This window comes from Chenopodium quinoa, unplaced genomic scaffold, assembly GCF_001683475.1.
Source record: "Chenopodium quinoa cultivar QQ74 unplaced genomic scaffold, ASM168347v1, whole genome shotgun sequence".
NCBI classification, from domain to species: domain Eukaryota; kingdom Viridiplantae; phylum Streptophyta; class Magnoliopsida; order Caryophyllales; family Amaranthaceae; genus Chenopodium; species Chenopodium quinoa.
This window is the reverse complement of record NW_018745024.1, coordinates 12,223,568-12,236,444: the sequence shown is the minus strand read 5'-3', so window position 1 is coordinate 12,236,444 and position 12,877 is coordinate 12,223,568. Positions and strand designations below refer to the sequence as shown.

At 33.5% G+C, this 12,877-nt stretch overlaps 1 protein-coding gene and 1 pseudogene across 1 annotated transcript; both read right to left on the bottom strand.

Annotated features, from left to right (window-relative positions):
- Window positions 1-2,933: 2,933 nt before the first annotated feature.
- Window positions 2,934-9,093, bottom strand: LOC110708786 (annotated as a pseudogene).
- Window positions 3,386-5,092, bottom strand: LOC110708967 (ABC transporter F family member 2-like). The gene is made up of 5 exons (XM_021887197.1): window positions 5,068-5,092; window positions 4,887-4,957; window positions 4,683-4,784; window positions 4,465-4,593; window positions 3,386-3,508 (listed from the first exon to the last, which is right to left on the bottom strand). Exons 1-5 carry the CDS (start codon window positions 5,090-5,092, stop codon window positions 3,386-3,388), a joined length of 450 nt encoding a protein of 149 aa, XP_021742889.1.
- Window positions 9,094-12,877: the final 3,784 nt, after the last annotated feature.

Here is a 12,877-nt window from a genome sequence, read left to right as displayed (position 1 = left end):
GACGTTATTGGGCCCACTTTTTCACTTTTCCCACTTAATTAACTCCCCTAATTATCTTCTCTCTTCTCCCTAATTAACTTCCTCTCCATTCTCACTCTATAATCCAAAAGATTATACTCAATCAATTGAACACAAATTCTCAATTATTCAAGTAATGTTTCACACTTTCCTTTTAATTTATTGTTTATTGTATTTGTATACAAGTTTTAATTGAACGCAATTAACATAATTAGGGTGTAAATTAGGGATTCGAATTAGGGTTTATGGGTCCAAATAAATTTGGGGATTTTGATTTCTAGGATTTAGGGGTTTAATTGAGTTCTAGGTTTCACTTATTTTGACTTTGAGATTGAATTCAATTGCACTTCAATTACTAATTGGCCATTGTAATTGATAGGATGTCTAAATTTGGCGGTTTTAATTTCTAGGGTTTAGGGGAAGTTAATTAGGGAAGAGGGAGAAGGTAATTAGGGGAAGTTAATTAGGAAAGAGGGAGAAGGTAATTAGGGAAAGTTAATTAAGGAAGAGAGAGAAGGTAATTAGGGGAGTTAATTAAGTGGAAAAAGTGAAAAAGTGGACCCCATTAACGTATTTTTGGACGGAAAACGTTAATGGGTAGTGTTATCCAAGCTTTTCTTAACTTTTGGGTAGTTCTTAACAAATAAAAAAAAAACGGGTAGTTGTTCACAAATGACCCTATCTCACAAATGACCCTATCTTTAGGGTAGTTATAGAAAAAATTTCCATTGGTTTAAGTAGGCCTAGGTTCGGTTTTATAACTAAGAACTGTCTCACTAATACTTGATAAATCACATTTATATAGGATTTATAGGCACGTTTATGCTAAGTTTATAGTTGCTTTTTAGGTCTTTTAGTCGCTTTTTAGGTCGTAAATACATAAGTTGTTTGTTTTGTACTCTATTACGTTCCGTTTGTGTTTTTCTTAATGTTTCAGGTGATTTGATAGACATTTGGACGCTTTCGTAGTGTTTGGAGTTGATTCGGATGATATTTGGATGGAAGCCGATGAATTGAGTTTATTAATTGGAGATCCCATGTTTGTGGATGTTGATTGATTTATATGCATGAGGAATGGATATATCATTCACAAGGGTCGATTTGCATCTTTCGGAAATGAATTTGAGTTAGAAACGAAGTTAAACGATGTTTTATAAAGTGGCAAGACTGACCTTTGTCCACTCTTTTGATCATAACTTGAGTTCTACAAATCGGATTGATGTGATTCAAATTGCGTTGGAAACTAGACTTAAAGATATTTCCAATGATAGGTCACACGCCCCAAGAAGCCTTATAGAACAGAAGTTATAGGCATTTGAATCTAAGTGATGCTGTCAGCCACCCGCGGGATAATTGCTGCGCCCCTGTCCCGCGACCACTCGACACCAGCAGGTGCTGCTGCCAGGCCGCGGCCACCAGCCTGCGCCCGCAGGTCTGGTCGAGCAGCCTTGAAGCCTCGAGTAGCTTTTTCATTCACATCGTCACAAGTCTTCGGGCCACGTCATCTTCTATCGTCCACTAATAATTCAACTTATGTAATTTATATTTTCTTACTTCTTTTCTTTAATTATTTTTAGATTAGTTTTAGGATAATATAAATACTCAAGGGATATTATTTTTCCCGCCTTTTATTATTTTTTATTTTACGTTCTTTTTAGTTTTCTCTCTTAAACCCTAGTTTCTCATGGCATTTCCATGGATTCTTCCATGGATGATTCTTGGGTATACTATTTTAATTCATTGAGGTATTTTATTTCTATTTTCTTGCTTTTAATTATGTTTTATTCCTTAGATCTAGTTTTTATTATTTCTTCCATGTTTGAGTAGTTTTATTTCTAGGGTTTGGGAATCCATGTTTATACTATGAATCTTGATTGATGTTTTTAATATTTTGATTATTAATTTCTCTAATTGATAGAGTTTTATTGTTAATCTTGCAACCTGATCAATTGTTTGATTAATTCATGTTAATAAGAGTTTGAATCGAAAGATCTTACTTTTAGAGACTTCCCTACAATTAGCAATTCTGATTATGTTAGTGACCGTACTGCATATGTTGAATTGAGAGCGTTAAGACCCGACCGTAGGCTTAGCAATTGCTCTAGATAATTGATTGATTGAATTTTTATTGATATTTGATAGATTTAGAGCTATAAACATGGTGAACCATAACCCTATGTCTTTTTATTAATTATTTTATCCCTCTTTTAATTTAGACTACTTTTCTATCCGAATTTCGTGACATAGGTTAGTTTTTCCAATTTCTTAGAGGTTAGATTAATACCATCTCCCTGTGGATTCGACCCTACTTACTCTACTACATTGTTAGTTGGTTTTGTTAGGAATTTATTTTTGACAGGTGTACGACAACCTATCAATACTAGCTTTCTTTTGCTCATCACCAAATTTTGTTTTAACTCAAAGTGATGTTTGTAATTAATCAAACATGGCATTAGCCTATTAATATAAATATCTTTCTGTTTGTGTATATTAAAAAAGAAAAAAAAAAAGAAAAAAAAAAAGCTCTAGTTATAGATTATTAATTGAAAAGTATTATAATAATAAATTAGCTGAGGAATAATAAAAGAGTGTGATATGTTGATATTTGCATTCTTTAATTGTAGCTTCTAAAATAAAATTAGCCAAAAAAAACATGAGCTATATTTTTTGTCACAAATAATTTTTGGTTTATATTTGTCCAAATTTCTTTTGGAAACATTTATGAAATCTTTTTATTTAAACATATAATAATTACTACGTATTGATATGGAATATGTTTACAAAATAATACAAGTATTAGTTTTGTACTGTAATTAATTTATTTCCTCAATTAATACATTTTTCTTAAAAAAATAAAAATAAAAGCATGTCAAAACCTTGACTTTCTTCCCAAAACCAACCTTAAAAGTTTCAAATAACCAGCAAAAAAATGAGTATCAAACTGTTAAAGAAGCTCATTAGTTTATTACTATCATCTGATTTGAACAGGCTCTTCAAATCTAGACATTCAGCGACATAAACAATAGTATTAGAATACAATACCCACATGTTTGACTGAGTGTGAGGAGGGATCCAAAAAGAACACATAATTAAGGGGCTATTAAATTGCTATTTACAAAATCTATAGACTGTTTGCTCAAGTTCTAAGCTAAGTATGCAGAAAACTGAAATAAAGCTTCGCTATATATATTCCCATTACAGCTTCACGAGTTATTTCTTTTCGAATCACAAAACAAAGACCCCTAGGAACATATTTACCATCAATTTAAAGCTATGTACACGATCAAGATTGATACCCTTTTTTATACCCCTTAACAAAAGTGATCACAATGAGGGTATCTTCATTAAAAATACTGAGGATACCATCTCAATTCCATCTCTTCGCGTTCTTTAACCCCTTAGATTTTGCTTTTGCTTTTGCCTGCTGAGAAGCCAACATTTTCTGTTTCTTCCGAGCCTCCTTCTCAGCCTGTTGAACAGATATCAGTCTCTGGCAAAGGAAAATAATTTAAGACATACTTCGTTAATCACCAGCTTAATATTTCCTTGGACATCTTTGATTTTGCTTTTACTTTGGAATTCTTCTCTTCAAGCTCTGCCTCACAATCCAATTCTCTTTGTCTTGCATCGAGATTCTTCTATAAATAATACTGCATATGCCATCAACTATATTCTTAGAAGCCTTACAAATCTCTGAAATAGTTAGGTCTACAACATCAATATTTAAAACACCATTTAAAAGGCTCCAATGCCCTCACTTTTACAGTTTTCCCCTTCTCGTTCTTTCATATGAGCAAAAGGATAAATTTTTTGGTTAATTAGTCACCGTTCTTAATTTTTTTTATTTTTCATATGTATGCAGGCTAATGCAGCTATAGATGTACACCAGACAACAATAGTTAGCATAACACGCATTATTCTGAGAGAGTCCATAGAGAGGTTATGAGAGATTATGAGTTCAGAGAAAAATGCCAATATTTTCATGCAAAATGTATACACAACAAGATAATACAATACATTACCAGCAAATTTATACATTTAGCACAGCAGAAATTGGCACTAACCAAAAGATCAGGTGTATCAAACCCAAACAGGGTCCACATGTCAAAGTGATCAGTTTGTATAACTATAGCAAAGTGCATTTGTATTTTAACCGGTAGAAAAACTCAAAAGACATTTCGAGGAGACCAATTGGAATAGTTTCTTTTGTCTATAAAAATTTAGTTATCTGGGTAAAAGTAGGAGTATCCAGTATATAATATTAGGAAAGGAAAGCAAATTCCGTAGATAATTCACCTGTCAAACACATCCTATAGCTCTGACTTGACTAAAATGAGCCCAGGAATATTTCCCACAACAAAAGAAATGAACAACACAAAACAAACCAAAATTGAAGCCAAATAAAAAGAACCAGAATCATATAAAGTGAAGCAATTCAAGACTTACATTGTAGTCCCCAACATAATCTTGTAGATTTCCGTCCTTCACCTCAATCACTCTGTTAACTATTTGATGAACAAGATACCGATCATGGGAAACTGTAATGACAGTACCTTCATACTCTTGTATAGCTTCCTGGAAAGCAATAAAATTAAGAATTAATAACTGCTTATACAAAGACTACTACTATTATAAGAGTTTTTAACATGAAATAGATCGCTAACCTCAAGCATCTCCTTTGTAGGTATATCCAAGTGATTGGTAGGTTCATTGAGAACCAGTAAAGTTGACTTTTTCACCATGAATTTACAGAACGCCAAGCGAGTCTGAAGAAGCAGAAAATGATGTGGTAAGCCTTCCAATGACATTGGAAGAGATTGAGTAAAACACTCAGGCAGAGCTGAGGATTAGTATTTTGACAATACTACCTTCTCTCCACCACTCAGAAAGGAGACCTTCCTATCAAGCATATCTTTTATAGTGCTAAAAGGATAAAAACCTAAATGCACAAGAAAGGAATTCTTAAACTAGGTCCTGGTAGTGGTAATATACCTGATTCTGCTCAAAATAATTTGGGATGACATTTTGCTCCCCTAATATAAACTTCACCAGCAGTAGATTTCTCCAAACCCATAATTTATTTTAACAAAGTGCTTTTCCCACACCCATTGGGACCAATTGTAGCAATTTTTGATTCATTATAGATATATGGTGATCAAGATTTTATTAAGTATTTTTTATTCATTATACAGATTATGACATATGTCTAGTTTTGAAAAACAAAAAACCAACAAACAGAAAATTACAGTAATATTGACCAAACCAATAATGGATTCATCTTTAATGTGATTACGAGATATTTTATTCTCTACTAGTGATGTTTAAAGGTTCTTAATATTATACCTAGTAAATCAATACATCTTGAAAGGACAGATGTACATAATTTATGCCTATTTAACAACTAGACATTTGAGAAACTCTTTGGTTGACCAAAAACATGTTTTTTCTTATATATATATATATATATATATATATATATATATATATATATACTGCCTCCATTTGTTATATTTAGTACTGCAAAACAGAAATTCTATGCTTTAAACCTTACCAAAACAGAAGTGAAAAACAATCAGTCCAAATTAGAATGCTATACAAACACAATTCAGTAGGAAAAGCCTAGTAAAATATACTGATATACTGTTGATGCCTCATTTTTCATGCCATTTGTATGTCCAATCATATTCTAATTAGCAAATAAACAAACTAAAATCTGCTAACAAGTCAAGTCTGTGAACAAGCATATCACAACTCTACAAACTTTGCTATATCTTAGAGCTCCAATGAGATTGGGCGACGTTCTTATAAACCGGGCTGTATCTTTTATATTGCAGCTTAACCAGCTTAAATTGATCTCTAAACCTGAGGGTTTTTTTTTTACCCCTTTTGCTTCTTTTCTTCTTTTTTTTCAGAATGGGAAAAAGAAAAAAAATAGCAAAAGAAGACAAGGTGAAAATGACAAGATTTCGAACTTATAACTATGCTATATGATCAAAACATGAAATTAGTTCGGCAAGTTCCTAGTGCCCTGAAGAAGAAAAATCTTAAATGACACAGTGACTTCAATGGGTAGTTATTATGCAGAAAGCTGAAACATACCTAAGGAAATACAATTAACACATCTCAAGCTAATGGATTAAAACTAAGTACAAGTAGATCCCTGTGTGCAATAAGTTCATTGTATATTACAAAGTTGACACGACTGGTGTTATTGACCTTAAATACCCCTGTTCTTGAACCTAGTTCCTGCCATGTGTTGTATCATGGCTTAGATAGTAAGATATAGCTAAACTTGAGCTCTGGCTCCATTAATATTCAAAGACTAATAAGAAAACAAATGAAACTCGTTGGCAGATACCAATTAACACACACAAATTAATACAATAGGTCAATACACATCTGCTTCCATGAGCACCATTCAAGTAAAAGCAAGTCCAAATAGAAGTAAAAACAAATGTTCCAAATAACAGATGTTAATGCTTTTTACTAAAATCAATCAAAAGTTACACATTAAATATATGACTTACTGATTCACAAGTCACAATATCTGTGTACACATCTCTGTCACAGCTGATCATATATACTTTAGTTGCTTCTTCCACCTTTGATCCTAACTATTGCGAACTCAGTTCTCAAAAAAACTTTTTTAGCAAATCCTTGTCTGCATCACCGATATTTGGATCAGCGAGTAAGCCCACAAATGATGATATCGTGTGATTATCAGCAGCAAACTCTTTGATTCTCATCAACCTGACAAGCTCTAATGCTCTCCTAATGTCCTTTCCATCAATAAATCCTCTAATAATTGTATTAAAAGTGCATTCATCTGGAAAGCATCCATTGTCCTCCATATTCTTCAGTAATTCATCGGCTTTTGCTAGCAACCCTTCTTTACAAAACCCTTTTATCATTATGTTGTAAGCACGCACATTATGCAGTCCTTTAGCTGTGAGAAAGGAGAAGATGTCCACCGCTTCTCTAAGCCGATTAGCTTCACAGAAACCATCCATTAGGATACTGTATGTAATAATATCAGGGACCACTCCAGTATTCCCCATTTGCTTCACTGTTGTAATTGCCTCGTCAATTTGTGCATTCTTAAACATTCCATCAAGCAATGAATTCCAAGTTATTACATTTGGCTTTAGTCCATGAGCTTCCATATCCTTAAAAAACTGGTGTGCAAGCTTGAGCCGATTAACTTTGCACAAGGCATCTACAAGAGTGGTGTATGTGATAACATCAGGGTTTAATCTGTTAGAATGCATCTCTTGGAGCAGACCAAGAGCTTTGTCAATGCTTTAGATTTGCAATAGCCATTGATTAAGCTGTTGTAAGTAACTACATCAGGTTTGCAACCATCTTTTACCATCACATCCATAAGCTTTTCTGCCTCATCCATCTCACCACGTAAACAATATCCGTCTAACAGAGTGTTGTAAGTGATGATATCTGGAACCAATCCTATCTTAGTCATGAAATAAAAAATGTCTCGTGCTTCACCAATCTTGCCTTCTTTACAATACATATCAATCAACATGCTGTAGGTCTCAGTGGTAGGAGTTATGTTGTTCCCCAACATCTCAGTCAGCATTTGTTGAGCCTCTTTCTGTTGTCTCAAAGTGCACATACCTCGAATTAAGGTATTATAGGTGACAACATCAGGGGTAATTCCCTTGACTTTCATCTCCTTGAATAGGCGGAGAGCCTGAGGTAATAACTGGTCTTTACAGAGACTATCAATGATGGTGCTATAAATAACAACATTAGGCATACAATGGCCATAAGACTCCATATTTCTTAGGAGTTTGAGAGCACCGGCATTATCACCGGACATACAGAGACCTTTGAACATAGAACCATAGGTGACTAATGTGGGTTGGTAGCCAAGCTTGACAACTTTATCCAACAAATGAACAGCTTTGTCCAACTGATGAGTATGAACGAAGCCGTTAATGAGGGTATTAAAGGTGACAATGTGAGGTTGAAAACCAAGTTTAATAATGTTGGCGAGAACAGAGAAGCCGAAATCAACAAAGTTCAAACGACAGTAGCAATTAGCAAGGATGGTAAGGGAGTAAATATTTGGACGAACACCTAACAAATGGAGCTGCCTAGAAAGAGAAATGACAGTGGAGAAAGGGGGGTGGGGTTTAATCTTGGACATGGCACTCAATAAAATACAGAAATCAATGATAGAAGGAAGAGGTCTCATCGATTTCATATGGTGGAAATGGGAAAGGGGGATTTCAACATGAGTAAACCCTAATTTGGATTGTTGTCTAACAAATTTGAGAAACAATTTGGGATCATCATAATCAACATCAGCATTAACATGAAAATCAAAATGTTTGAGACGATAAGAGTAAAATCGGGAATGAAATAGCAAAGGAAGAGGAGGAACGAGTAAAGAAAAAGGTGAAAAATTGAAAGACGAAGTGCTGGAAGAAAGAGGGGAAAAAGGAGGAAGATAACCTGAAATTGGCGAAGAAGAAGATGCAGAGCCGAGCAAAAGTAGAGCTTTGGCTGCTTTGCTCCTCATCATCATCGTCTCACTTCTCAGATGATGAACAAATTAAAAGTAATGGTGTTGGCTACTGCGAAAATTGAAAAGGAATAAAGATGATAAGCAAATTTAAAACATGGAAAATTTGAATTTTGGTACCTCGAATATAGGGGTAATTGAATTTTAGTACCCATCTAAAATTTTATTTTAAATTGGTACCTCCAAAATTGTAACTTTATAGGTTTTGGTACCTCCGTCCATGTTCCGTTAAGTTTTCCGTTAGTGGGGTCCATTATCTAATTATTTAATAATTTAAATTATTTAAAAAAAAACATTTTTAAAATAAAAAACAAAAAAAAAACTAATAAAAAAAAAAAAAAATCAACCAACCACGCGGCCAACGGCGACCACCAAGCCACGGCAGCTACCGCCGCGACTAGTCACGAAGCCCAGCCACAGCAGCTGCCGCCGCGGCCAGGCAGGGGTGCCCATAAACCCACCAGGGCCACCACCCACGATTCCACGGACCCAAGAACCCAGAAATTAAACCCACCACCCACGAACCCCGAAACCCACCACACCCCACCACCCACAAACCCCCGAAACCCACAACCCGACCACCCACAAACCCCCGAAACCCACAACCCGACCACCCACGAACCCCTAAACCCACCACCCACCACCCACGAACCCAGAAACCCACCACCCTACCACCCACGAACCCCGAAACCCACCACCCACAACCCAGAAATTTAACCCTAAAACCCTAAAAATTGATTTGGGGGAAAGGGGGAAGGGGTGATTTCGAGGCAGGGTTGGTGGTGGGGGGGGTGGCGTCGGCGCGGGGAGGCAGGGTGGGTGGGGGGGTGGCGTCTGCGCGGGGAGGCAGGGTGGGTGGGGGGATACTTCTAATTTTTTTAAGTTTTTTTTTATTATTATTTTTATTTTTTAAGTTTTTTTTTATTATTTTTTAAGTTTTTTTTTTTAAATAAATGTTTTTTTTTTTTTAAGAAATTAAATTATTAAATAATTAGATAATGGGACCCACTAACGGCAAAGTTGACAGAATATTAACGGAGGTATTGATATCTATAGTTTAGTCATTTTTGAGGTACCAATTTAAAATAAAATTTTAGATGGGTACTAAAATTCAATTACCCCTATTTTCGAGGTATCAAAATCCAAATTTTCCTTAAAACATTAACCACCTAAAATGGACATGCACTTTTTGTTGACAGAGAAAATGGACATCAACTTAATTCAATAATTATATGTAGACAATGTACTCGTAGTACTTACCAAGTAATAATATCATAATATGACTATATTACCTCAAAAAAAAAAAAAAAAATGACTATACGAGTGACTGAAATTGAGGAGTAACATCTTATTCTCTTTTTTTTTTTTTGACGGGAAGAGTAACATCTTATTCTAACAACATGCTTTTCTTGTCAAAAAAAAAAAAAAATGCTTTCGACTTTCGTATTCAACATCCAACTCTATATTAAATTGTTTTTGTAATGTGTACCTAAAAATGATGGAAAATATTCCCTTTATATTTATTTAAAAAAGTTTAACTCTTATTTTCTTTCTTTCAAAAAAAAAAAAAAGTTTTACTCTTATCAAATGTGGTCAGGAGCGGAAAATAAAAAATAAAAAATTCAGACACTTCACCCACCATTGAAGGTCTGTTACAAAAACTTCCCCTCATCTTTGATCTACCAATCTTAATTTCATCATTAATACAAAAAATTAAACCACCCAAATCCGTAAAGTTTACATCTTTTTAGCACCAATCACACAATTAACTCAAACCAATTATTTTAAATTCAAGATGCTTTGAATCAAATCAAAACTTTCTGGGTAATAAGCATATATACAATTTAAATTTCCAACTCAAATAAAAAAAACAAACATTTCCCAGAAACCCCACTAGTAACCACTTCAAGTTTAAAACCGCTTACCACAAATTCATGAAACACAAATTGAGATCAAATAAATAATAATTGGAAAAATGATAAGCTCAAATTTATGAAATTAAGCATAAGAAATTAAGTAGACATCTTCAAAAATACCCAGAAAAAAAGAAGAAGAAACTAATTAGTAATTACCTGAGTATAGAGAAGATGAATTGTGTTTGTTGGATATGAGAAGAGGGTTGATTTCTTTTTGACCCAAAAGAAAGAGGAATTAAAAAAGATCCAATTTTTTTTTTAACTTGGGATGGAGGGTAGGAAGAAGAAGAGAATGGCAATGGCAAATGTTTTCTGGCAAAACAAAGGTGATGATGTGATTTCGTTAAACGAGGTATTTTGCTGACAATAGAATTTTATTTTATTTTTCTAAAAAAAATTGAATAAACCGGTTAAAACAAGTTACCAACTGAAAGTTCACCTACAGATGAGGTTATATTACTCTATTTGATACAAATAAAAGTTCAGTACCTTAATTGATACATTTGGCAAAGTTTAGTACCTAAAAGTGTATATAACTCATTTTACCTATCATATCAAATAAAAAATAAAAAAAGTGATCTATAGACAAATTAGTATCGTACAATTAGACAAAAAAAAAAAAAAAAAAAAAAAATGATAATTCATACAAAGTATAAAAAAAATTATACGATTAAATCAAACAATCAACGCATATGTTTTGAATCCATAAGCAATTTTGGAACCAGAAAGGAAACTAGATACGAATAACTTTCGTTTATACAATGCACCTCCGTTTTTTTAGTTGACGTGTATTCCATTTTAATAAGTTTTTTTTTTTTGTTGACACGTATTCCTTATTGGAAAGTTGATTTTTAGTTTACCTACTACAAACTTGATTAAATAAGCTAATGAAGCTCTATATATATATATATATATATATATATATATATATATATATAGTGTCTGTCTCGGGTGATGCCCTAGGTTGTTATTTTTTTGTTTTTTGCTTTTTTTAAAAAAAAAAAAAAAAAAAAAAAAAAAAAAAAAAAAAAAACACCCCATGTTGATAGTTTGTGTACTTGTTTAATTTTTTAATTATGTTCAGCTGTTTGTATAGTTAATGTGTGGTTCGAACATTATCTCGGGTGTCACTTTTTTTTTCCCTCATATGTATTTATATTCTAAATTTCTAATCTTGTAAAAAAATGAATTATATTAACTCTAATTTACAATAAAAGGAATGTATAGGCCGTGTTTGGTGAATAGCTGAAAGCTGAAGTTAATTATGTTAGCTGATTTGACTAACTTATTTTATTAGTTGATTGTATAAAATTGTTTGGTAAATAGCTGATAGCTTAAAGTTATTTGAGTATGTGAAATGACCAATGAGCCAATTGTGGGGTAGGTAGTTTAGGTAGGAGTTTAAATTAAATAGGGGTATAAGTGTCATTTCACCATAAATTAATGAATAAGCTAATTGGAAAAACTCATCAAAGGAGCTTTTTCAAAAATAGCTTATTAAGTGGAATTTTTTGGGCGCGCCCCAGTTTCTCTTATTGAGAAACATGTTGCGTTTCTCTAGTGGCAAAGTTGTAATTAAATAGACTTGGGAAATGTAAACAAATATTTTTTAGACCTGAATACATGCTGACTAGGAGTTCCACTGAAGCATGTCACGTGGAGCAGAGAAGTAGGCAATAGACGGAGAAAGTAACGACGTGCTTCAAAAGTTTTTCAGGTTATTGTGAACTCCAAAGTAACTCCAACAGTTACCACACAGTAGAAAATCAATACCACAGTAAATTCAAAAGTCACCATAAAGTTGAATTATCAAAACCATAGTAACTCCTAAAGTTGCCGGAAAGTAGAAATTTTGTCGGTTCGTCACCGGAGCGAATATTCAATCTTCAAATCTCGTCCCCCTGAAATTGCTCTGTCTGGGAGGAAAGCTGGTGTAATACAGAGTTGTATAATTACGCAGTGGTGTGATTGATTCCACATCTGAAAGTGGGCTTGTATCCAGATCTGAGGTGGTGAATCGCTTCAATGGAAGGTTAATTCCGTATAATCTCGACTATGAGCCTGAATTGTCGTCGTTCACAATTATGATTTGTGATAATTGTATGAATTAGTGTGACTGTAGTATAGAAGTTAATTTTCTGAAATTTGGGGGTTGAACTTTGTCTTGCTAATTTATGTAATATAAATATTTTTGAAACTTGGTACTACATGGTGTCATGAATTATTGGTACTCTGTGTGTTTGTATTGTGTTACTGGTGGGAACAGGGGATTGTAAATTAATTTTATTATTTTATGCCGTTATTATTTTAATTTTGTTGGTAATTTGTGTTACCGTGTTTCGTTGTTTGTTATTATAATAAGATAGGAGTAGTGTGAATTAATCACACACTGAATAAT